This window comes from Lissotriton helveticus, chromosome 11 (genome assembly GCF_964261635.1).
Source record: "Lissotriton helveticus chromosome 11, aLisHel1.1, whole genome shotgun sequence".
NCBI lineage: Eukaryota > Metazoa > Chordata > Amphibia > Caudata > Salamandridae > Lissotriton > Lissotriton helveticus.
The window spans coordinates 172,910,066-172,937,875 of NC_136072.1; the positions used below are offsets into that span (position 1 = coordinate 172,910,066).

At 44.4% G+C, this 27,810-nt stretch overlaps 1 protein-coding gene across 1 annotated transcript in view; it reads left to right on the forward strand.

Annotated features, from left to right (window-relative positions):
- Positions 1-25,288, forward strand: part of LOC144790760 (uncharacterized) — a 39,879-nt gene extending 14,591 nt beyond the window's left edge. The window contains exons 5-9 of the mRNA XM_078665462.1: positions 56-142; positions 3,465-3,545; positions 15,623-15,703; positions 21,229-21,309; positions 25,152-25,288. Of these exons, the coding sequence (XP_078521588.1) occupies positions 56-142; positions 3,465-3,545; positions 15,623-15,703; positions 21,229-21,309; positions 25,152-25,220 (399 nt within the window). The 3' untranslated portion in view covers positions 25,221-25,288. The remainder of the gene's footprint in view (positions 1-55; positions 143-3,464; positions 3,546-15,622; positions 15,704-21,228; positions 21,310-25,151) is intronic.
- Positions 25,289-27,810: the final 2,522 nt, after the last annotated feature.

Genomic DNA, 27,810 nt, shown 5'->3' on the forward strand with positions numbered 1-27,810 from the left:
GCTGCTTGTAGAGACTCTATAAATATCTCTGTAATTTTCATATTTTTTTTTCAAGACACCGAAGATTGTGAGACGACCAGAAAATAGATGGCAGGATATTCCAGAAATAGTGCCTTCAAACTATGAAAAAATGACTACTGAGGTAAGATTTTAGATTCATGAGTTGTTCCTGGGAGAAGAACATAAAACGTATTGGGATAAATAAAATCACAAGCCATATTGGTTAGTAGCAGGCGCCAGCAGAATATTCATATTTAAGCATTTTGCAAACAAAAGCTGATTCGTTTTGGGAACTTTTTTCCTTTGAAAGGGCTTGAGTATAACTCTTTCCATGCTTATGATGGCAATAGAAATCAACAATTACTAATAAGTAAGGCTATCTGTGAAAACAGTAAACAACAGCATTGGCAAAGCAAACAAGTATTGACTAAGCAAGATTGGCACTTCTTACCTCTAGGCTTCTCTTAAGGTTTGACAGTGTACTCCTGGTGCAAACATCCCAACTCACACAGGGCACTCATCAGACCCTGGGCACTCAGGAAATTCAAGCAAAAAGCAAACTAGACGGCAATGGAACTTCCTACAAGTGCAGCTCACTGCACAAGTAGACCTTCTAACCCGGTCAGCTTTCTGCAAGCATCAGCGCATGAGTTAGTGATGTTACCGGAAGAGGCAGAGAGTTCCACCAGGGAGTAAGCAACACGTCCGAGCAGCTCATGCAAGCTGCTGCTATATTTCTCACTGGCTGCAATGACTGTAGGAGGGGGCAAGCAACGCAACAGAGGGTGGGAGGAGTGAGGAGGTAAACAACACAATGGGACATGGCGGAAAGGGGCAACCAGCACGAAGGACAGTGCAAACACTTACACGTATGGAATGCTTCACAACAAGAAAAGGGTAGGTCAGAAAGCACGAGCAATGGAAGGACACTGGGCAAGGAAGCTGTAATTGGTCCATGTTCCAGGGAAGGCCAAACTCAAGAAAAGGGAGTGAAGCCGGCACACACCAATGAGAAGCAAGTGAATGAGAATGGTGAGGAAGCCAACCAATTGTAAGCAATTGGTGGGCCCTAAGCCCCCTGTGAGTTAAGAAAATGTCTCGCAAGCACCAATGCAATTGCTTTCTCTGGTGAGACCTAATTATGAGCATAACTAAAAAAGAAATAATTACGTAATCCAAAATACTGAAATGTCAGGCACAAAGACCTACATTAAGGTGGTTACCTATCTATACTCATTAGTATTTAGCTTTTATAAAGTCACAGGGTATTTATAAAAAGGTGTAAATACAAGTTAAAAATAAATATAGTGAAGCATTACAATTGAACATCTTCCATAAAACAAGAGCTAACCCCCTTATTTACTGAACTTTAATTTTCATATGTGAAACCTCAATCAGAGTCAAATGTGAAGTAATATCCTCGGCTTGTATACTGCTGTGTCCAATCACCAGGGGTCCAGTGTGCACACAGAATTGTTGGGTGCAGGACACTGGGACTCTTTTTACTGGTCAGAAAAACCAAGTGGTAAAATCACATGCAGGTTAGGCTAAAAGGGCAGGTCTTACCCTGCCCTACGCCCTCCGAGTGCACAGGAAGACCAAGTAATGCCCCCACCATAGCTTTTTCTGTCCATTCTTCTTACTCATCCTTCTGCCGCCACTCCCATGTATCACATAACAGAGCAGATGGTATGTGGAAGCATTCCCAATGAGTACACATGGAATAGGGAATGGCATGCACATTTAACACAGAAAAAACGGGCATGGTTGGTTTTCCCCACATGCATATTGACAAATATTTATTTTCCTCTGCAACTAGACCTTTTGCAGAGCTTATCTATTTCGGGTGGCAATATTTTCTGTGAAGTACATCTTATGCAGAACTTATATCTTAGGGCCTCAGTATGATGACGGTCGGACAAGCGTCCGACTGCCATTGCCGCAGTCAGGAACCGTCCGACAATGAGCCGACGATCCAGCTCACCCTATTAGGATACGACTGCCATACAGACGGTCGTGAAATGCATTTTTCTAGTGCGGCTTGTGCTGCAGCCCAGGAAAAGAGCTGCCGCACAAGCCGCACTTGAAAAATGCATTTTGTGCACATCCATGCACCCTGTGCCAGGCACCAAGTGGTGCCTAGGAAACACAGTGCATGGATGTATGGGGGCACAACATGCGCCCACCAGGCCACTAAGCAGTTGCCCACGGGGAATGAGGGCCCTGCTTGGTGCCCCCACAATCTCTTTTTCTCTGCCTATTCATGGTGGTGTGACCAACATGAACAGGCAGTCAGAAAGGGATAGCCAGACCCTATGGCCCATTGTAAGGATTAGGGTCCGACCGCAGCCCCCTCAGCCCCACCGACATATACCCCACCGGTTTTGTAATCCGGCGAACGGACCCTTGGCCTAGATGCCGGGCGGACTGCACCAAGTCAGTGGCGGTCTACCCGGCATCCTAATTAGGGCCTTAGTGTTAAATAAGGATATGCAAGGCATATATTGCAGCTAAAGTCACACCGTTTACAAAGTCACGGATGTTTTGCATAGACCTTTGAGAAGTTGTGAAACATTATTATGCATCTTTATGCACCAGTAAATCAATCAAAAGTATGTGAAAAATGACTTCTTGTCATGAAATTCTGAGGCTATTTCTTGTTCCAACACAGTTTGAATCGTTTTTTAGAGAGCAAATCCTCTGCGTAATTCATTATTTCTGCCCAAAAGTTCAAAGACTTTCTGCACAACCCAGTGGAAAAAAACAGGCAGGTGCCCTCAACAGTTACCACAGACCAATTATTTTGATTCATTTTGTCCTGCTGACGGCCACTGGGCCAAACCATACCACAGGCTGAAATGTTAACAATACTTTCTCATTGATAGTTAACAATATGTATCCCTGATTATGATCAAGCTCTTTGTGACATGGCCATTGATAATTACTTTATTTGCAACTCAACATTTTCTCAGCATCGGTGTCCTCCTATTATTAACTGCTGTGTGGATTCAAGCACATAATGTACTTGCATGTGAGCACATTTCCTGTTACCATACAGCTTTCAAACAGTTGTGATGTTGATACCTTCTTTTGTGCAACAGTACATTGTTTATGTTAGAACATGATATAGGAGTGGATCGAGTGCACGCATGCAAGTGCATTATATTCTTTAAGGCACAAATAAAGTGTACTTTTTGGGAGTTTTGTATTCCAAGATGGTGGAAAAGTAATATTGTTAACAGATCATTAGGCTGTACCTACGTAGGTACAACAAAACCATTCTATCTTATTGTACATTGATGAGCTATGACCCTTGTTTCACAAATACTGCTATTTAGTTTGCATCTGTATCTTAGCATATATGTTGTAGCCATAAGATGCAAATGCTCAACACAGAGGTTTAGCTGCTTGCAGAGAGACTATAAATATCTCTGTCATTTTCATAATTGTTTTTCAAAATACAGAAGACTGTGAGAAGACCAGAAAGTAGATGGCAGGATATTCCAGAAATAGTGCCTTCAAACTATGACAAATTGACTACTGAGGTAAGATTTTAGATTCATGAGTTGTTCCTGGGAGAAGAACATAAAACGTATTGGGATAAATAAAATCACAAGCCATTTTGGGTAGCAGCAGGCACCAGCAGAATATTCATGTTTAAGCATTTTGCAAACAAAAGCTGATTCGTTTTGGGAACTTATTTCCTTTGAAAGGGCTTGAGTATAACTCTTTCCATGCTTATGACGGCAATAGAAATCAACAATTACTCAATAATGACTAATCGTAAGGCTATCTGTGAAAACAGTAAACAACAGCATTGGCAAAGCAAACAAGTATTGACTAAGCAAGATTGGCACTTCTTACCTCTAGGCTTCTCTTAAGGTTTGACAGTGTACTCCTGGTGCAAACATCCCAACTCACACAGGGCACTCATCAGACCCTGGGCACTCAGGAAATTCAAGCAAAAAGCAAAATAGACGGCAATGGAACTTCCTACAAGTGCAACTCACTGCACAAGTATACCTTCTAACCCGGTCAGCTTTCTGCAAGCGTCAGCGCATGAGTTAGTGATGTTACCGGAAGAGGCAGAGAGTTCCACCACGGAGTAAGCAACACGTCTGAGCAGCTCATGCAAGCTGCTGCTATATTTCTCATTGGCTGCAATGACAGTGGAAAGGGGCAAGCAACGCAACAGAGGGTGGGAGGATTGAGGAGGTAAACAACACAATGGGACGGTGGCGGAAAGGGGCAAGCAACACGAAAGACAGTGCAAACACTTACACGTATGGAATGCTTCACAACAAGAAAAGGGTAGGTCAGAAAGCACGAGCAATGGAAGGACACTGGGCAAGAAAGCTGTAATTGGGCCATGCTCCAGGGAAGGCCAAACCCAAGAAAAGGGAGTGAAGGCGGCACACACTTAGCAATGAGAAGCAAGTAAATGAGAATGGCGATGAAGCCAGCCAATGGTAAGCAATGGGTGGGCTCTAAGCCCCCTGTAAGTCAAGAAAATGTCTCGCAAGCACCAGCGCAATTGCTTTCTCTGGTGAGACCTAAATATGAGCATAACTAAAAAAGAAATAATTACGTAATCCAAAATACTGACATGTCAGGCACAAAGACCTACATTAAGGCGGTTCCCTATCTATACTCATTAGTATTTAGCTTCTATAAAGTCACAGGGTATTTATAAAAAGGTGTAAATACAAGTTAAAAATAAATATAGTGGGGTTTTGACTAGAACTGCTTTGTTTATGTTTGCTCATAAAAGAAAAGTTGATTGCATATCAATTGATGTCGTATATTTGTCCTGTAGATGTCTCTGGTGTCCAGAGCTCTGCAGAATGTGTGCAGTCTATCAATAAAGTATGTTTTAAAAAATATATATATATATAGTGAAGCATTACAATTGAACTTCTTCCATAAAACAAGAGCTAAACCTGATTTACTGAACTTTAATTTTCATACGTGAAACCTCAATCAGAGTCACATGTGAGTGTTACGTACATTTGCTCTTAACTGCTGATTTTTAATTGCTGTTCCTTGTTTTCAAATTGTATCTGTCTATTTTGCACACTACAATTTTCGTTTGTTTTTTTTAAAACTGCATTTCCGCTTACTTGCCCACTAAAATTTTAACTCATATAGAACTTTGTTCTATAAATACATTTTCGCTCAAACTACTTGCGGTGCTTACTTTGGTCTAAACTGTACCTGTGTTGGTCTTTTGCCTGGTTTCCTTCGATTTTGCACTTTGTGGTATGACCGTTCCTAACTCGCAGCCACTCTAGCCGCACTAACGCCTCTCGTTGGTAGGTAGGCGTCACCCAGACCGACACTCTAGCCGCTCTCTCTGATCCCTGGCTCTATTTCAGTGGCCAGATGCAAGTGCGCGCCGATAGCGCGCTGGGGGCCGCGCCCTGACGCGCTCAGCAGCAAGAAACTATGGCCAAAATGAATTACATACACAGCTGCCCAACTTCATAAATACAGTAGATCCCCCTCTTCTGAATGCACTGTATGTATTCCCCCATACCTTGGCTTTATTTGCTCCCAATATAACTTTACACTGGGTCCCATGCGTTCTATAAAAACTATCACCAGAACTGGTCTTCAGGTTGTTCGCCGCCCTGTACCTGCCAAGACGGCCTGTAGCCAGAATTTTCATTTTCAGAGCCTCAATTGTTACTCTATGGCCAAAAACAATCATTATATTTTTGATCTTCTTAGCACGGAACGTCGAGACGCATTATTCCTAACCGATACCTGGCTCCATGCAAGCTCAGGCCCAGATATCGCCACAGCCCTTCCACCTGGATATGTCATCGTTAGGAAAGACCGGGACACAGGCAAGGGCGCGGGGGATTGCTATAATTTTTAAATCTATTTATTTCTGTTAATTTGAAGTCCTTTCAATCACAGATTGTGAAACTGCCTTGTTCAAACTTTCTGTATCTCCTCAGCTGACCCTGTCTGACATTTTAATCTATCGCCCTCCGGGGAACCCAGGTCCCTGGGTTCATTGCACCCTTCATTTTGAAGGCAGCAAACTTTACAATTCTTGGTGATTTGAACCTCCACTTAGAGGATGATCAGAATAACATCTGCCGTACCTTCTTGTCTGAAATGGAGGTTTTAAGTTTACGGCTATGTAACTTGGGCCCTTCTCACAGGGCGTGACATCTTCTTGATCCAATTTTGTCTAATCTCAGGTATGATTGCAGTATTCCTGCGTCTCGGTTAGACTGGTCCGACCATTTTTTAATCTAATTTAATTTGCAGTGTCCTACAGCTAGGGTAGTAGTTTCTGTGACTAACTCAGGTAATTTCAGACTCTGAGATAAGCTGAACATGGAGTCTCTTAACACTCTCCTGGTAGGTAGCATACCTGATACCACTTTATCCGTGCTCTCATTAAATGCTTCTATTTCGGACTGGCTAAACACGGCCATTGATACTTGTTTGCCCCTTGTGTCAAAACGTAGTTTCACACATCATCCTCCTGCCCCATGGTTTACAAACGACCTCAAAATCACCAAGTCTAAGTGTAAAGCTCTAGAGAGAAGATGGAGGAGATCGTACTCTCCCACTCGCAAAGATGCTTATAAAGCTGCTCTCAAAAGTTATCACTTAGACTGCAAAAAGGCACGCACCTCTTATGTTGCAAGTACAATCACTCAGGCATCTAACCGTCCCCGGCCTTATTTTCTGCAGTAAAGAAGCTAGCTGGTTCCGATACCACCATGTTCTTGACGAAAGTCAATGCAATAATATCACTGACATCTTTATGCAGAGGTTGAACTCATTCACAGGTCACTTTTGGCTTCTCCCTCCTTGTACAGTATGACTTCTCCATCTGACCTGATGAATTACAGTACTTCCAATTTGACAGCTAAACTTTACTCCTGGGATCCTTTTGATGCGACGTCCTTTCAAAACTGCTTAAATAGTGTCAAGTCTGGCTCTCCACTCGACCCTTTGCCCATTAACATCCTACGCCAGCTCTCTTTAACATCTAAAGGCGTTGTTATAGAACTTCTCAATGCCTCTATGCGGGAGGCTTCGGTTCCCCCCAAGTGGAAGCGGGCCATGGTCGTCCCTTTACTGAAAAAGGCCGGAGCAGATTCTTCTGTACTATCGAATTTCAGGCCTATATCTCTGCTCCCTGTATTTTCCAAAATTTTGGTAAAAACATATTTATACGCAACTGACTGATCATATAGAAAAAATGGGTTATCTCCATTACTCTCAATCCGGGTTCAGACATAATTTCTCTACCGAAACTGCTCTGCTTGGGGTCACTGAGAAGTTGCGCCAACATCTTGACCGAGGGGAAACAGCGGCACTCATTCTATCAGACCTGAGTGCCGCATTCAATACCGTCTCACATAACATCTTGCTTAATGCCCTCAGGTCACTTAGGCTCGATAGCATCGCCTTATCTTGGTTTGCCTAATTTCTCAGTGGTCGCACCCTTCAGGTCTTTTCTGCCAAGTCATCATCTAAGATCTGCGCATCAGCACACGGAGTCCCACAGGGGTCCATTTTAAACCCTTTGCTTTTTACCATCTACGTTAGACCCCTGGCTAAAATCGTGGAGGAGGCAGGACTATCCCTCTATTCGTATGCTGATGATACGCAGATTGTTTTTTCATTCTCCACCACCAAAGACGCTACAACATCTGCCCTTCAGTGCGGCCTACGGCAAGTGACAGAGTGGATGCGCCTCAATTTATTGAAGTTGGGGACAAGACAGAGGTTGTTACCCTAGGTAAGCATAAGGAAATATGAGGCCCTCACCACTGGCCTCAGGAAATGGGTCCCTTTCCCGTTCCTGTCACTCATGTCCGCAATCTAGGCTTCATCATTGATGAAATCCTTTCCATGAGACAACAGGCGGCTAATGTGGCTGCCATCTGCTTTACGATCTTGAGATGGCTTCATGAGATCTGCTGGATACTTCCTGTCTCTACCCAACGCACGGTAGTCCAGGCACTTATCACCTCTCGCCTCGATTATGGCAAAGTTCTTTACCTTGGTAGCTGTCAAACTGTACTGAGAAAGTTACAGGTAGTGCAGAGCTCTGCCGAACGCCTTCTTTGCCAAGTTCCAAGCCAGGCTTCCAGCTCGCCTTATCTTCGTGACCTCCACTGGCTACGAATCGATCAAAGAATTAAATTTAAAACTTTGTGTTACATCTTTAAAATCAAACAAGGGGTTGCACCACGGTATCTGCAAGAGCTCATCCATCCCTACATTCCTTCTCGTCCCCTGCGCTTCAGTATTCTAATCATTCACCAACATTCCATTCATTCCACTCTGGCTGAGCAGCAAGACCAACTATGTTTACACTACTACTACAGCTCTACAGCTCATGGGGACTTTGTGATCCCCAGATTTAAATTAACAAGAATGGGAGGTTGCTCCTTCTCTTGTCTCTGCCCCAAAATCTGGAATTCTGTTCCTGTGTCTTTGATAAATGACTCGTCTTATCTGAGCTTTTGAAGAAATCTTAAAACTTGGCATTTTTAGCAGTAAATGTGCTTTTAACCACTCGTGTTCTAGCAACTTTGTGCTAGGAGCCGGGAAACCCTTTTTGGGTATCTGTGCGCATTACAAATTTAATTTAGTAATAATAATAATAATAATAATGTGAAGTAATATCCTCGGTTTGTATACTGCTGTGTCCAATCACCAGGGATCCAGTTTGCACACAGAATTTTTGGGTGCAGGACACTAGGACTCTTTTTACTGGTCAGAAAATCCAAGCGGTAAAATCACATGCAGGTTAGGCTACAAGGGCAGCTCTTACCCTATCCTATGCCCTCCTAGTGCGCAGGAAGACCAAGTAATGCTCCCACCATAGCTTTTCCTGTCCATTTACATCCTTCTTACCGCTCCTCCTGCTGCCACTCCCATGTTTAACCTACACAGAACAGATGGTATGTGGAAGCATTCTCATTGAGTGAACATGGAATAGGGAATGGCATGCACATTTAACCCAGAAAAAACGGGCATGGTTGGTTTTCCCCACATGCCTATTGACAAGTATTTATTTTCCTCTGCAACTTGAACTTTTGCAGAACTTATCTATGCCGGGTGGCAATATTTTCTGTGAAGTACATCTCATGCAGAAGTTATATCTTAGGGCCTCAGTATGATGACAGTCGGACAAGCGTTCGACCGCCATCGCCACGGTCAGGTAGCGTCCGACAATGAGCCGGCGATTTCGCTCACCCTACTAGGATACGCCTGCCATACAGACGGTCATAAAATGCATTTTTCTAGTGCGGCTTGTGCTGCTGCCCAGGAAAAGAGCCACAGTGGACCCTAGTATTTCAAGGATCGGAGTAATGATAGGCATACACTATATAGAGAAGTGTGGCTCACTGGTTAGAAGAGAAGTGTGGCTCACTGGTTAGAGGCGGCAGACCCTGAAGCAGAAGTCAGACCCGGGACCAGGGTTCAATTCCCGACGCGGCAGGGTCTTGAGCCCAAATATCCACGGACTCGACAATTCTCGTTTCGGTGCCTACTCGAATCACGGGTTCACACTCTGCAGCTCTGGGCATTAGCCTGCTTAGTCTCCACTACGGCCCCCCCGCGGCGGGATGCCTGGCTTCCACCTTGGGGATGCCCATTACGGGTATCTCACAGAGAAAAAGCCAGGACGGGTTCCCAAGGCAAGCGCCGAGATGCCTGCGGGTAATCGAGCGCTATATAAGAACGCATAATAATAATATAGTAACTATGTCCTTTGTCCAGCCGGACAGGATTTTATTCACGGAATATAAACAGTAGCACAAGAATTTTCATAAATGACAAGTGGGCACGACCCGTGACCCACAGTGAACAAGACAAAACAGAGAAAATAAAAAAGCAAGGGAACGAACAAGGCGGTCTGTATACTTGTACTCAGTGGACAGACCTAATTACGTTTTAGACACCATTGCACAGGTTAAATATTAAACATTTCTGGTACATATGGTGCTAATTTGTCGACGACGTTTCGATCGCCGACTACTTCACTGAGGCAAAAACTCTGAGTAACAAGCTTAGGAACAGGGGCTACCCAAGAAAACTTGTACGCCGTTCTCTAAAACGAGCATGGTATTGCCCTAGAGAAACCCTATTGGAACCTAAACCCAAGAAAACTCAAGAGAAACTTATATGTGTAACAACTTTCTCCCCAGCATCCAATGCCATAAAGAAAAGCATTGGCCAGTACTGAATGCTGGTACATTGAATCTGGAACGCCCATTGTTCGCTTTTAAGAGAGCGAAAAACATAAAAGACCATCTTGTACGGGCCTCTCTCCCACAACCTATTTTGAAAACCACGCTCAATGATGCATGGGGTTTGCCCGCCTTGACAGGCGATGTGAAATGTGGCAGTTGCATATACTGCGATTCCACCATTGAAGGAAAAACCTTTACTTTTGGCGCAATCAAGTTTGACAGAAAGTATTTCTCTAATTTCAACTCATCGAATGTAGTTTATGCGATTTTCTGTTCCAGCATGCTGATCTATGTAGGTCAAACCAGCCAGAAAATAAAGCTCCGGATAGGACAGCATCGCAGCAGGATTCATTGCAACACTGCAAATGCCCCTCTTGTGGAACATTTCAAAGACAAAGGACATACTGAAAAAGATCTGACATGGACTATAATTACATTGATCAAGCCCCAACCACGGGGTGCTGATATATCACAACTATTGAACAAAGAGGAATTGCATTGGATACTACGAACCAACAGTATCTGCAATGGTCTGAACAGACTTGAGGATTGGACTTCATTACTGTAAATGGTTTGATTGCCGCACCTGTTACAGAAAAAAGGTTCTCCTCCCAGCAAAATGTTTTCATAATGTAAAACTAAGATGCACTATTGGTTCTTCTCAACTAAATGATATTGTTTAGCAGTTATGTACAAATGTTATTTTACTGCACCTTATAAATACTGTCACTCGCGTTTTTTATCACACTATTGTATCACTCTCACCGTTCCAAGATGGCCGCCGCAACCACTCCCTTTAGCCTGTACCAAAATGGCCACCGCTACTGCCAGCCTTGTCCCTTTTCCCTGTCACTCACGCCTTATTTTAATCGCCCCTCACTTCCGGCTTAACAGCGATCCCCGCCTGCCTGATGCCGTGGATGCCATCAAGCACCCGCCCAACAAGTAAGTTAGCGCTTCCAAACCACCCCCTAATCCGTCCCATACCCAACATATCACGCTTGGATCCACCCTGAAACCCTTTCCCGCCCCTTTCTCTTTTTCCAGCGAGCCGCGACTGGCCCGGTCTCGTTCACCAGAGCTATCCCGCTCTTAAGCTGGTAACTATTTAATTTATTCCTCCCTTTCCTAAACTGGTTTTCTGCCTACTCGTGGGTCACCGTGTGTTCCGTACTTTTCCCAAGGCAGGCATTAGACTGAACAACCCGCTCCCACTCCAAGGAATTGCTTGATCCCCGCGCTCTCCCACAAACTACCGGAAAGCCTGACAAATGGTAAATCCAGCACCGATGTGCTACAATCCTCAATCACCGCGGTTTTTAAACTTAGCTCATGCGCTGTTCTCTTAACCCAAAGCTACTATTAGCTGGCAATTCCCCCGTTCACTCACCCTCATTCTGATATGTCACTGCGCCGTCAAAATGTATTTATGCATGACATGTCACCCGTTCTTTCACATGAAAAAGCGCTGTTTTTAACGTGGTTGTTTGCCTGTGCATTACTGTAAATCCATCTTATTAAATTTCACGCACTATGCTCTTATCACAGGCTCCACCTACTCGTAATATGAACTGCTCCAGACTCATGATAGATTCACTGCCACCACTATGGGGCCTTATTATATCTTGAAATTCCGGCATTTTCACCATTATGCACCTATGTCACGTTTGGTCTAGCACACGGGTACTCATAGTACGGCCCGCGGGCCAAGGGCGGCCCGGCAAGCCTTCCCTGGCGGCCCGTGGACCGTGCAGACATCGTACCCGTGTTTGTTTGTTTTTTAAAGAATCTCAGCAAACACCCCTGCTGCAGCGCGATGCAGAGACTCTCTGTAAGGGCCGGGCGATTTCCGTCAGAGTGGGGCTGCAGGGGCCTAAGAGGTGAACAAAGCCTCATTAGCATGCGAATGGTCTTTTAAAGACTGTGAAGTGCTCGGGTGCGGCTGGCTAGCTTGCTGTGTGTGTGTGCCCAGAAGCTGTCTCAGCCCGGGCACACACAGGCAGGGTGAGATGAAGAGGGAGAGGGAGGGAAAGGGAAGGAGACAGAGACAGACAGACAGAGGGAGAGCGAGGGAGACAGAGGGAGAGCGAGGGAGGGAGGCAGACAGAGGGAGAACGAGGGAGGCAGAGCGAGGGAGACAGAGGCAGACAGAGGGAGAGCGAGGGAGGGAGACAGAGGCAGACAGAGGAGAGGGAGGGAGGGAGACAGGCAGACAGACGGAGAGCGAGAGAGAGAGCGAGGGAGACAGAGGCAGACAGAGGGAGAGTGAGGGACGGAGACAGGCAGACAGAGGAAGAGTGAGGGAGTGAGACAGGCAGACAGAGGGAGAGCGAGGGAGGGAGGGAGACAGAGGCAGACAGAGGGAGAGCGAGGGAGGCAGCACGAGGGAGACTGAGGCAGACAAGGAGAGCGAGGGAAGAGTGAGGGAGGGAGACAGAGGCAGACAGAGGGAGAGCGAGGGAGGCAGCGCGAGGGAGACTGAGGCAGACAAGGAGAGCGAGGGAGAGTGAGGGAGGGAGACAGGCAGACAGAGGGAGAGTGAGGGAGGAAGACAGAGGCAGACGGAGGAAGAGTGAGGGAGACAGAGCGAGGGAGACAGAGGGAGAGCGAGGGAGAGGGAGGGAGATAGCAGACAGAGGGAGAGTAAGGGAGGGAGACAGGCAGACAGAGGGAGAGTGAGGGAAAGACAGAGCGAGGGAGGGAGAAAGAGGGAGGGAGACCTCAGAGTGAGTGAGTGAGTGAGTGAGGGAGACCTCAGAGTGAGGGAGGGGAAGGAGAGAGAGAGGGAGACAGAGGGAAGGAGGGAGAGGGAAGGAGAGGGAAGGAGGGAGAGGGAAGGAGGGCGAGTGAAGGAGAGGGAAGGAGGGAGAGGGAAGTAGAGAGAGGGAGACAGAGGGAAGGAGGGAGAAGGAAGGAGAGAGGGAGATAGAAATAGAGGAATGTAGAGGGAAACAGAGAGAGGGAGAGGGAAACAGAGAGAGAGAGGGAGACAAAGAGAGAGTGATACAGTCAGAGTGAGTGAGACAGAGGGAGAGAGGGAGTGAGAGGGAGTGAAACAGAGGGAGACAGAGAGACAGAGGGAGAGAGAGGTAGAGAGAGGGAGGGAGGGAGAGAGAGAGAGAGAGAGAGAGAGAGAGAGAGCGACAGAGAAAGAACGAGAGAGAGAGAGAGAGAAAGAAATGTGTGTATGCCGGGTATGGTGGCTCAGTGGACGAAGGCGTCCGCTGCAGGGACCTGTGATCTAGCTCAAGGTCAGTTTTTTTTCCTAGCCCCGCCCCCTCCCCCACTGACCCCGCCCCCACCGGTGCGGCCCTCGGACACAAACCACACTGTACATTTGGCCCCCGAGAGAAAGTTTGTGAGTACCCATGGTCTAGCATATTATAAGTCCTAGCAATTTTAAACTCATTTCTTTCTCCTTATTTTTTCCCCCCCTTTTTTTCCCTTCTGTAATTTCCACATTTTCTTATTGTATTAAGCTCAAAATAGGCAAATGTCATTCTGTTTTCAAGACAAACATGTACTAATTTCTTGTCCTGAAGATGATGCCCTGTATCTAAAGTCGGGCATCGAAACGTCGTCGACAAATTAGCACCATATGTCTCAGAAATGTTTAATAATAACCTGTGCAATGGTGTCTAAAACGTCATTAAGTCTGTCCACTGAGTACAAGTATACAGACCGCCTTGTTCGTTCCCTTGCTTTTTTATTTTCTCTGTTTTGTCTTGTTCACTGTGGGTCACGGGTCGTGCCCACTTGTCATTTATGAAAATTCTTGTGCTACTGTTTATATTCAGTTAATAAAATCCTGTCCGGCTGGACAAAGGACATACTTACTATATAGTGTATGCTTATCATTACTCCGATCCTTCAAATACTAGGGTCCACTGTTCTCTATAATAAGTTACCGCCCAAGGTCCCTAGTGCATTACCTTTGGGTCTCCTTGTTTCCTTGTACCAGGAAAAGAGCCACAGCACAGGCCGCACTTTAAAAATGCATTTTGTGCACATCCATGCACTCTGTGCCAGGCATCATGTGGTGCCTGGCACTCAGTGCATGGATGTGTGGGGGGCACAACATGCGCCCACCGGGCCACTAAGCAGTTGCACATGGGGGATGGGAGCCCTGCTTGGGGCCCCCACAGTCGCTTTTTATCTGCCTATTCATGGCGGTGTGACCAACATGAACAGGCATTCGGAAAGGGATAGCCAAATCTCTATGGTCCATTGTAAGGATTAGGGTCCGACCGCAGCCCCATCAGCCCCACCGACATATACCCCACCGGTATTGTAATCCAGCAATCGGACCCTTGGCCTAGATGCCAGGCGGACTACACCAAGTCAGTGGCGGTCCACCCGGCATGCTAATGAGGGGCTTAGTGTTGAATAAGGGTATGCAAGGCATACATTGCAGCTAAAGTCACACCCTTTACAAAGTTACAGTTGTTTTGCATAGACCATTGAGAAGTTGTGAAACATTATTATGCATCTATATGCACTAGTAAATCAATCAAAAGTATGGAAGACTTGACTTCTTGTCGTGAAATTCTCAGAGGCTTTTTCTTGTTCAAACACAGTTTGAATCTTTTTTTAGAGCAAATCCTCTGCGTAATTCATTATTTTTGCCCAAAAGTTCAAAGACTTTCTGCACAACTCAGTGGAAAGAAACAGGCAGGTGCCCTCCACAATTACCACAAACCAATTATTTTGATTCATTTTGTACTTCTGACGACCACTGGGTCAAACCATACCGCAGGCTGAAATGTTAACAATACATTCTCATTGATAGTTAACAAAATGTATCCCTGATTATGATCAAGCTCTTTGTGACATGGCCATTGATAATTACTTTATTTGCAACTCAACATGTTTCTCGGCATCGGTGTCCTTCTATTATTAACTGTTGTGTGGATTCCAGCACATAATGTACTTGCATGTGAGCACATTTCCTGTTACCATACAGCTTTCAAACAGTTGTGATTTTGATAACTTCTTTTGTGCAACAGTACATTGTTTATGTTAGAACATGATGTAGGAGTGAATCGAGTGCACGCATGCAAGTGCATTATATTCTTGAAGGCACAAATAAAGTGTACTTTTTGGGATCTTATTTTTGGGAGTTTTGTATTGCAAGATGGTGGAAAAGTAATATTGTTAACAGATCATTAGGATGTACCTACGTAGGTACAACAAAACCATTCTATCTTATTGTACATTGATGACCTTCGACCCTTGTTTCACAAATACTGCTATTTAGTTTGCATCTGTATCTTAGCATCTATGTTGGAGCCTTAAGATGCAAAGGCTCAACACAGAAGAATGTTAGCGGCTTGTAGAGACTTTGTATATCTCTGTCATTTTCATAATTTTTTTTCAAAATACAGAAGACTGTGAGACGACCAGAATATAGATGGAAGGATATTCAAGAACTAGAGCCTTCAAACTATGACAAACTGAATACTGAGGTAAGATTTTGGATTCATGAGTTGTTCCTGGGAGAAGAACATAAAACGTATTGGGATAAATAAAATCACAAGCCATATTGGGTAGCAGCAGGCACCAGCAGAATATTCATATTTAAGCATATTGCAAACAAAAGCTGGTTCGTTTTGGGAACTTTTTTCCTTTGAAAGGGCTTGAGTATAACTCTTTCCATGCTTATGTAGTAGAAATCAACCATTACTCAATAATGACTAGTCGTAAGGCTATCTGTGAAAACAGTAAACAACAGCATTGGCAAAGCAAATAAGTATTGACTAAGCAAGATTGGCATTTCTTACCTCTAGGCTTCTCTTAAGGTTTGACAGTGTACTCCTGGGGCAAACATCCCAACTCACACAGGGCACTCATCAGACCCTGGGCACTCAGGAAATTCAAGCAAAAAGCAAACTAGACGGCAATGGAACTTCCTACAAGTGCAGCTCACTGCATAAGTAGACCTTCTAATCCGGTCATCTTTCTGCAAGCGTCAGTGCATGAGTTAGTGATGTTACCGGAAGAGGCAGATAGATCCAGCAGGGAGTAAGCAACACGTCTGAGCAGCTCATGCAAGCTACTGCTATATTTCTCATTGGCTGCAATGACGGTGGGAGGGGGCAAGCAATGCAACAGAGGGTGGGAGGATTGAGGAGGTAAACAACACAATGGGACGGTGGCGGAAAGGGGCAAGCAACAGGAAGGACAGTGCAAACACTTACACGTATGGAATGCTTCACAACAAGAAAAGAGTAGGTCAGAAAGCACGAGCAATGGAAGGACACTGGGCAAGGAAGCTGTAATTGGGCCACGTTCTAGGGAAGGCCAAACCCAAGAAAAGGGAGTGAAGCCGGCACACACTTGCCAATGAGAAGCAAGTAAATGAGAATGGCAATGAAGCCAACCAATGGTAAGCAATGGGTGGGCTCTAAGCTCCCTGTAAGTTAAGAAAATGTCTCGCAAGCACCAACGCAATTACTTTCTCTGCTGAGACCTAAATATGAGCATAACTAAAAAATAAATAATTACGTAATCCAAAATACTGACGTGTCAGGCACAAAGACCTACATTAAGGTGGTTACATATCTATACTCATTAGTGTTTAGCTTCTATAAAGTCACAGGGTATTTATAAAAAGGTGTAAATACAAGCTAAAAATAAATACAGTGAAGCATTACAATTGAACGTCTTCCATAAAACGAGCTAAACCCCTGGTTTCTGAAGTTTAATTTTCATATGTGAAACCTCAATCAGAGTCACATGTGAAGTAACATCCTCGGCTTGTATACTGCTGTGTCCAATCACCAGGGGTCCAGTGTGCACACAGAATTTTTGGGTGCAGGACACTGGGACTCTTTTTACTGGTCAGAAAATCCAAGCAGTAAAATCACATGCAGGTTAGGCTAATAGGGCAGGTCTTACCCTGCCCTACGCCCTCCGAGTGCACAGGAAGACCAAGTAATGCTCCCGCCATAGCTTTTTCTGTCCATCCTCCTTACCCCTCCTCCTGCCGCCACTCCCATGTATCACCTACACAGAACAGATGGTATGTGGAAACATTCCCATTAAATAAACATGGAATAGGGAATGGCATGCACATTTAACACAGAAAAAACGGGCATGCATGGTTTTCGCCACATGCATATTGACAAGTATTTATTTTCCTCTGCAACTTGACCTTTTGCAGAGCTTATCTAAGCCGGGTGGCAATATTTTCTGTGAAGTACATCTCATGCGTAACTTGTATCTTACGGCCTCCGTATGATGACTGTCGGACAACTGTCCGACTGCCCTCGCCGCAGTCAGGTACTGTCCGACAATGAGCCGGCGATCCCGCTCACCCTCCTAGGATATAATTGCCATGCAGATGGTCGTAAAATGCATTTTTCTAGTGCGGCTTGTGCTGCTGCCCAGGAAAAGAGCCACAGCACAGGCCGCACCGGAAAAATGCATTTTGTGCACATCCATGCACCGTGTGCCAGGCACCATGTGGTGCCTGGCACACAGTGCATGGAGGTGTGGGGGGGCATAACATATGCCCCCAAGCCACTAAGCAGTTGCCCACAGGGTCTCCAAGGTCGCTTTTCATCTGCCTATTCATGGTGGTGTGACCAACATGAACAGGCAGACGGAAAGGGATATCCAAATCCCTACTGCCCAATTTAAGGATTAGGGTCTGACCGCAGCCCCGTCAGCCGCACCGACATATTCCCCACCGGTATTGTAATCCGGCGATCGCACCAATGGCCTAGATGCCGGGCGGCCGGCCATCAACGGCCTGTCAGTGGCAGTCCACCCGGCATCCTAATGAGGGCCATAGTGTTGAATAAGGATATGCAAGGCATAAATTGCAGCTAAAGTCACACCCTTTACAAAGTTACAGATGTTTCGCATAGACCTTTGAGAAGTTGTGAAACATTATTATGCATCTTTATGCACCTGTAAATCAATCAAAAGTATATGAGACTTGACTGCTTGTCAAGAAATTCTCAGAGGTTATTTCTTGTTCAAACACAATTTGAATCATTTGTTGGAGAGCAAAACCTCTCCATAATGCAATATTTCTGCCCGAAAGTTCAAAGATTTTTCTGCACATCCCAGTGGAAAAAAACAGGCAGGTGCTCTCCACAGTTATTGGATGCAGAGAGTTCAGCAAGAAGAAAACTTACAATACATTGGTTATAATACCTGGTGAGTGTTCAGCTGGCTTCAGACCCCAAAGAATTTCAGCGTAGAAGAGAAAACAACCTGGAAGTACACCTCAGACAGGATGGGTATTGTACACCTAGGTATTACATAAGCTTTATTGATCATTTCTTTGAACACCGTAGTCACGCTTTTTAGTCTAAATTCAGAGTTGTGTGAGAAGTGAAGTCTCAAGCCTGGCTGGAGCCAGGTAACTGGCTTGGACTCTGTCTAAAGTCCTCAAGGACTACTGAGCCAAAACAAGCAAGCTTTGACCTCCACGCAGGCTCTTACCTCATTCTCCAAGTATGCGTCCCTGCAACGCAGGTGGTGGTGTCAAGGACTGGACTGAATGTAGGTTTTTGAGTGTCCTTTAAGATTGCTCAACTAAAGGGGACCTCCTTCCAGTAGCCACGGTGCCAGCCTGCACTGAATATTATACGTGAAAGAAGACGGGTGTCTTCTTAGGAGGGTCACAGTCAGGAGGAAACAAGCAAAGCAAAAGAACCTTGTCTACAAACCTATGTAGATCTTGTAGATGCTGTAAATTGTGTTGGTGATAATCAGCAAAGAACCAACCTCCCACCGAGATCAGGAAGGAGAAAAGAGCCAAGCAGGATAATAGATATAGAGTCAGATAATCCACAGGAGGTTGGTCCAAAACTCCTTAGAGGAAAAACAACAAAAGTTGCAAAACCCACACTAGAAAAAAAGAAAATTGTAAATTCACATGGAATGATCCAAGTCTGCAGGTGAAAATCACGGATAAGGATGATTGACAAGGGGGATTAGAGAAGGACAGAAAAAATCACACAATGAAAGGTATCGCGATACATCTAAATTACCTATTAATTCCCCAAATCAGGAACTGACTTCCGAGGAAGAAACCCTCCCACATCCTGGATCTGAAAATTCATATTTTTCCCAAAAGAGAGACTTCCATCTTGGATTGGACACTTTATTTAGTCACGGTCTGCATTCCACCAGGAACTAATGGGATCAGTGATCCCAGGAAGAAGGCGGCCACGTTTCTGCCACTGCCTGCGTTCCCCAAGGAATCCCTGGGGTTCTTGTGGGTGTAGAAGCTCTGGACCAACTCTGATGTGCAGAAAGCCCTGCTCTAAATATGGCGCGTCAAACAGCGATGTGCTAAAAAAGGAGAGCATCCAAGACTACTTTCCCTCTGAAAGATGCACAATGTTAAGCACTTTCTTTGATTCATTTTGGAATGTGTGGTTCAGGTGTTCCCCAGCACAAGGCTGTGATCTTTCTGCATATGGATGGATAGCGAAGACCTCTTGGAAAATTGTTGTCAAGGAGTTCTGAAAGGGATGTTATACTAAGGATGTTATGCTAATCTTTTTCAGTCAGTTTGTTTTGAGATCAGGCCATTTAAAAAATCATTAGCATTATGTCGCTGCCAAGCTCTTTTCAGGGTATTCTCAAGCAGCCTATCTGAATGACTGCTTCGACCATAAGCGTAAAGAACAATGCAAAATGGCCGCACTCACACCAGTGAAAGATTGAGCTTTGTGTGAAAGTTTGTCTGAGGCAGAGTTCTGCACTTTTGTCTAAGCGAAGACATGTAAGTTGGTGGGCTCTCCAAGACCTCTCATTTGCTAATAAGTGTAATTGCCTTCACTGAGATGTTGAGCCTTTCCTACAATCTATCTCTTTGTTTCATCAGCTGAGGTCGCTGAGAACAGCATAAAAATGGAATGCCCTACCTCCCCTTAACTTTGTATTTTTTTTTTTTAGAAGGATATCTTGTGTCAGGTTAACTGTGTATTTTTTTTAGAAGGATATCTTGTGTCGGGTTGATTTTTCTTGAAATACTGTTAATGTATTTAATACTGTACTGGTTTAGCTCCTGAGAGAATTAAATATAAAATAGTGACCTTTATGGTAAAACATCAAAGAAAGAGATTCCTATCTAGCGGATGAATGACGCAATGCTTTTCCTCCTCCATCACATTTGAGAGCACCAGTTCAGGATGGAAAAACTCTTGTATATGTTTTATTAGACTATACCATTTCTCCAACTATGATAACAACCTATACCACATATAGGGGGCAGAAAAGAAAGGCTTTGCCTTTGGGTTCCAATGCTATGGTCGTCAGGACGGTGGGGGAAGGGGCAGGAATGTTTCTAAGCTGGCTTTAGAAAATATCACATCTAATTACTACAGCCCAATGCAGTGACATACCAATATGTTCTAAAATAAAACGCTTCACCTGTTAAAGAAATACACATTTTTGAATTGTGAAAGTTTTTTATCATAATAATGATAATTACTTTATTTGCAACTCACAATGTTTCGCGTCATATGTGTCCCACTATTAACTGCTGTGTGCATTCAAGCACATAATGTACTTGCATGTGAGCGCATTTCCTGTTACCATACTGCTTTCAAACAGTTGTGATGTTGATACCTTCTTTTGTGCACCAGTACATTGTTTATGTTAGAGCATGATATAGGAGTGAATCGAGTGCATGCATGCAAGTGCATTATATTCTTGATGGTACAAACAAAGTATCCTTTTTGGGATCTTATTTTTGGGAGTTTTGCATTCCAAGATGGTGGAAAAGTAATATTGTTAACAGATCATTAGGCTGTACCGACGTAGGTACAACTAAACCATTCTATCTTATTGTACATTGATGAGCTATGACCCTTGTTTCACAAATACTTCTATTTAGTTTGCATCTGTATCTTAGTATCTATGTTGTAGCCATAAGATGCAAAGGCTCAACATAGAAGAAGGTTAGCTGCTTGCAGAGACTCTATGTATATCTCGGTCATTTTCATAATTTTTTTTCAAAATACAGAAGACTGTGAAACTACCTGAAAATAGATGGAAGGATAGTACAGACCTAGAGCTCGCAAAGTTCGAGAAAATGACTTCCGAGGTAAGATTGTAGATTCATGAGTTGTTCCTGGGAGAAGAAGATAAAACGTATTGGGATAAATAAAATCACAAGCCATATTGGGTAGCAGCAGGCACCAGCAGAATGTTAATATTTAAGCATTTTGCAAAAAAAAGCTGATTCGTTTTGGGAACTTTTTTCCTTTGAAAGAGCTTGAGTATAACTCTTTCCATGCTTATGACAGCAGTAGAAATCAACAATTACTCAATAATGACTAATCGTAAGGCTATCTGTGAAAACAGTAAACAACAGCATTGGCAAAGCAAATAAGTATTGACTAAGCAAGATTGGCCCTTCTTACCTCTAGGCTTCTCTTAAGGTTTGACAGTGTACTTCTGGTGCAAACATCCCAACTTACACTGGAGCACTCATCAGACCCTGGGCACTCAGGAAATTCAAGCAAAAAGCAAACTAGACGGCAATGGAACTTCCTACAAGTGCAGCTCACTGAACAAGTAGACCTTCTAACCCGGTCAGCTTTCTGCAACTGACTCCCAGCCTCCCGTGAGCAGGCGCTCAGCCAAAGAATGGGATGCTGGGCATGTTCTCCATGCAGGCTGTGATGCAGCCTGCATTGAGAACATGCAAAGTGCGCATGACTGTTGACCGGCCTGAAATGGGTGGCCAAAGTGTCCTGCGCACTTAGAGTGGGCATATCACTCATCCCCAGCCCTGTTCTGTGATCTGTGAGCAGAGCAACCCAGTCCCTACCCAGCTGAGCAAGGGGAAAAAATAAAATGATAATTGCAATGAGTTGTTATGATTTTATGTTTTCCTCTTTGACCTGCTCAGTTCGGCGACGCCATTGGCTCTTAGGGCCACAACAGACTCCTTGCTCGGAACAAAGTTGGCTCTCCCAATTACTTGCTGACTTGCTCTCCGCTACCTAAAGTTGCATTCCCCTCCCTGCATCTTTACTTGGGTTGTTGGATTGCATCCAGAGACCGGATCACAAAACATGTTTGACAGGCGCTATTAAACTCCCCAGTCTCTAATTTGGAAAAGAATAAGTGCAGGAGCCCAAAGTCTCGTTCAGAAGCTCATGGCTGATGCTAATAAATGTTAGTGTGCCGAACGCTGAGGCTGCATCAGGGCCGGCTTTAGAGCTGGTGGAGCCCGGTGCGACAATCATTTTTGGTGCCCTCAGCCCCATGAACTCCTCCTCGGATTCTCTTACTACCACCGGGCAAAAGTGCCCCTCATTGCTCCAATCATAAGTTATTGCTAAACCCAACACACACCCCCAGAGGTCAGCGCCCCCCTCCACAGGTCATCATCCAGTGCGGCCGCACCAGTTGCACTGCTCTAAAGCCGGACTTGGACTGCATAATCTTGATTCCACCTCCGACCTCTTCAATTTACCACTAGACACTCCCTGTCCCCCTTATCTAACTCTTACAGGCTCTTGCCTTCTCCCTTTATCACAGTTTGTCAGTCTTTATCTTCATCCTTCTTTCCCCCCTTCTGTATTTCTCATTATGTTTTGTAGGTCAAAGTCTGGTGAGGAAAAATAAGTCCATGTCCCAAAAATCAGTTCCGGAGAACCACCTGCAGTCACTGGCTCAAATTAAGAATTGTATGTCATTGTGCTAAGTGAAGGCAGTGCTTGCTCCAAATACTTTCTACCACCCTATTACGAAAACAGGATTCTGGAAGTGGTAATGCTTGCAAGAAAGATGTGCATATTTCTTGTGTGGCACTTAGTTGTGGTGGTGATGTCCTGTATGTTTTTGTGCTGCTGGGTTTCTTCTGCATTACAGCAATGTGGTTTTATTATGTTATACAGTACTGCAGTAGTTTTGTTACATTCTTTTTTGACATCATTGCTGTGATGTGCCCTAGTACCATTTAATTGTGTTATATGCTTGTATGTGTATTACTGTGTTATGTTCTGTTGTTTACTTTAGATAGTCAACCAATGCAAATACATTTCTAATGCTAAGCAGAAAATGCTTTGATAGTTCATGCTACCATCAACCATTTACCATGGTCTATGGTGGTAAAATAGAACTGGCCAAGCTCTTTTATTTCTTAAGAAACCAGTTAGCCCAAAACTGTGCCAGAACTGGAGTTTGACAGACGGTGCTCCATCCGTCAGGGTGGCGGAGGGCATTGTTACCTGCCACCCCGATGGACTACTGTCCACATAATTAAGAGATCAGCACTGGCTCCAGATATGATCTCTGTACCTTGACAGGAACCGCTGTCATGGGAGTTCTTTTCAAAGTAAAAAAATATCTGTCTTCGAATGCTCCTTTATATCTCTTGCATATGTACTGTTTTCTCTAGCCTGTATCACTCATTCCGATTACTAAACTGCATCTCCCTTTGGTTTCACTTCAATAAAATACATACAGGCACATGCATCAACCATTTTTTCGAGCGCAAACGGTGCGATTCGCAAAAATCGTCCGTTTACGCCTGCAAAAGGTCTTCTGCGATGCATCAACCTGTCAGCCCCTCGCAATTTAAGAAATAGCAAATTATTGAGATTTCTTAGATTGCAATTGAATTTAAGGAATTGCAAATTGCGATTCCTTAAATGCAATGCATGATTGAATCGCAAATTGCAATTTTGCTAATAGAGGGCAAAAATTACCATCAATTTGTACTTGATGGTAATTTGCAAAAACTTTGAAAAATGCACTAAAGTGCATTTTTCAAAGTTGTAGGTTACACACACACATGCCCTTGGGGCATGTGTGTGCACAACATGTGTGCACAGATCAATTTCAGGGGGTGCAACAGGGTGTCCTTTTGACAACCTTGCACCCTTGAAGTTGCATATGCAATTTGCGAGTACCTATTGGTACTCTCAATTGCGCATGCAATCTCCCATTCATTCCTATGGGCCTGTAGGCCAATAAAAATGAATGGGAGGGCATTCCTTAATTGCGACTCTCAATTTGTGAGTCGCAATTAAGGAATGTTTGGGAATTGCTAATTGTATAGCGATTCCTACATGCATAAGCGTTTGCAATTCCTTAATTGCGATTCCTTAATAATCCCAATTAAGGAATCGCAGAAGCTACATTGATGCATGTGCATGGAAAGGTGACAATCCTCCTGACACAAGTAGAGTGGCGGCCATCATCTTGACAGGCATGGTACTCAAGTTTGTTTGTGATGGAGTACCTTGTTCGCAAATCTATAAATCAGTCCCTGAGTCCTAACATGGTTCTCCCAGTTTTTTCTGTATGTGCTATGGCCCCAGGCCTCCAGCACCTGATCTGTACCCAGCCAGCAACCAAGCACTGCTCTGTAGCAGAGATGTTCCACGTATCTCCTTAAGAGTCCCACGTTTCTTGGGTGCATTCTGTTTTGGGCAATTTTTTTGCGCTCTATTTCGAGCTTTAGTTTTGAAAGTTCAATTCGGATTTTATTCGTTAACCATTCTATGAACATACTCTTAAATATGTCACTTTGTCATTTTCCAACCAGTTGAGACCCTTATTTCAGCTTTTCCTTGTCTACCCACTTTGCCTCTTGGCCTTCTCTCTGTATGTTAAAATATTTAACTTTTTGTAGTCAACATCAGGAGTGCTGAACTAAATGTAATTCGTTGCAAATTAAACTCAGAAAATGACTCCAAGATTCTCTCCCTAAGCAACGGTATTTCATTCTATGTGGGTATCCATGTTGGGAAACTATTGTATTAGGTATTTTAATGTTTAACTCAAGGTTGTTTTGTGATCTTGTCAATCCATATATGTTTTGTATATTATTTTAGAGTGATCTTTTAAATGTCTGACTTGATGTTTATTTGTATGTAAGAGCTGAAGAATGCTTATGATCTTCATAATGATTTCTTGTTTGTATTTTAGATCAGGCCCCTCACAATGTGTATAGAAAGATCTCTTGAAATCAACAGCATCCTTCAGAAGATCATGTGAAGCACCATCATGATTATTGGTCAACAGAATTATTTTCTAAAATGTAAATAAAATGAAACAGAAAATCCTTAAGACATTTAAAAAAACATGTGTCAGTGTGGATTTTCCTCGGCAACTTTAGATGTTAATTTCTTTTGGCTCACTCATTATACATTTTAATCTTTGCTGACTAGCTAACATTGGGGCTGATTACGTGTACGGCCACCTCTGTTTTGGGATCGGGACCACCTAACACGTAGGCAGCGGTCCTGACCTCAGAATTACGATCCGACCGCCTAGACATGAATTTTTAAATTGAGGCTTGTGCTGCAGGACGGAAAAGCGCAGCAGCACAAACCTAATGCAAAAAGGCATGTTTAGAAACATCCCTGCACCGTGTGCCAGGCACTCGCAGGGTGCTTGTTCTTAAGAGCAATTACCCCACATTGTTAGAGCATCAGCTCCATAAGGGGTATGAGGGGGAGGCCTTGTAGTCACACATTCATCAAAGGTCCATCCCCGCTACAACCTACTTGATCCTCTGCTCCCCTGCTTGTGCCCGAGCTGGGCACATTGCCCAATCAATATGAGGCAATTCCTCTAAGAACCAGCGGCAAGTATTAGACTTGTATCTACAAGACTATTTAATGTGTCTTATGCAAATTGGGCATCACAGTGCACTCACGTCTTTGAGGGAAGTGACCTCTTCGCATCCCACCCTGATGAAAGCCCAGGACCAATTTTTAGGCTATTAGAGAGGGCTGAAAACATGTTGGTGTTTAGTTTAGGGTCATAGGACCATCGCATCCAGAATACACTACCATAGTGTTTTTACTCTTGCCTCCCACTCCACGAATAAAGGATACATTTGGAGTGGGTGTGGAATTTTATCTTTAAAGTTACGCCCCCATAAACCCTTATTATAAGTGCTCCCTGAAATACGGTTGAGCCCACCCGGACCTTTAGAAATTGGGGTTAGCCCAATGATGAAGCATGTCACTTTTAGAGTGAGTGAGGCTATAAATAAAAAGGGGTTTTCCCTTTTTTTTTTTTTTTGGTAGAGTTTTATATAGCGCGAACTAGACCCGAACCAAATCAGGTATCAGAGCGCTTTACATAGCACAAGTTACGTTTTTACATGAGAACACACACTTTCATTTTTAGGCACGGGGAGATTAAGTGAATTGCCCAGAATCACAGGAGGTTTGGCGTCGTTACCGAGACTCGAACCCAGATCCCCAGGTCCAAGGTCGAGCGCCTTAGCCGTTAGGCCAACTCCTCTCCCCTTCCCACCCATAGTACTGGGTCGGTTATAGATTGAACATAGGCACTCTCAGTAGAATTTGTATTCGAAGAGGCAACCATCTTAGAACTACGAAATAAATCCCCCCTGTTCCCTATTTCTCCTTTGTTAAAAAAATGTGTTTTGTGAAGGGACACCCTATTACACAAGAACAACATAAAATAATTCCCAAATACAAAAAAAAAATACTAGACAGAGATTGACACCACAGAACTGTCAGTACAGATTTTCGCAACATTAGCAGTGATGAGAGCTATAAGGAGAATTACCAACCATAATTTCCTCACATGCCTCCCCAACATGGATACCCCCTTGGTTTCTGGCCTTACCATTACCAACAATTTACACTGTGATTCCCTATCCCCCAAATGAGATCTCCTTTTTAGGTCTCGCAGAGGCGTGGGCGGAGCAGCGAAGCTGCTGCCACGCCTCTGCGAGAGATATTGTTCTAAAAAGGGTATTGTAAGCCCCGCCCCTCTTTTTCCATTGGGTAGCGTCAGCGTTGATGGTAAACTCTGGCTTCCCATTGGAAAAGAGGGGTTTTGGGTGCCACCCTGTCTGCTTTTTGTACTGCTCCTCCAGACAAGGTAGCCTGCTTTGTGGCTGGCGTAAAGACTATTCTTATCTGTTTGTTTATTTAACAAGCAGATAAGAACATTCTTCACGTCAGCTGTGAAGCAGGCACCAAGCACAGAGGCACACGGGGTCACTGGGAGGGCAGAGGGATCCCGGCAGACACTGTGTTTTGCACAGGCAGCCTCTCCTCGTTTGAGCCCCCTACTCTCCTCGGAGCACACCTCCTCGCCCCCCACCGACTCCCAGCTCGGAGCACACGTAACTTGTTATAATCGGTATATATTTATGCCAACGTGCAAGAAATGCAGATTTTCTTTCTTTACTCGGAAAGAAAGTATAAATCAAACTAATACATTGTAATGAATGATGCATGTGTAAAGAAAGTGAAAACTGCAGAGCTCCCGCCTTCTGTTTAGAGAGCGCCTGTGATATACTTGGGGATTCGCATCTGAGGAGAAGGTGCAGAGGGGACACTGTTTGCAGTCTGGGTGCTCTTTGCTGTGGACAGTTGTGGTGTCCCCCGCCCCCCCACCCCCTATTTCTTCCAGGTACATCACCCTTCGGAGGAGCCTGTAGACATTAATGAGACCCCCACAGCCCCCCCCCCCCCTGTAAGGAGGAGGTGCCAAGCAGAAGACACTGTTTGCAGTCTGGGTGCTCTTTGGTGCGGGCAGTGGTGGGGGCAGGAGGTAGTGCCCCCCACCCCAGTCGGAGGAGCCTGTGGACATTAAT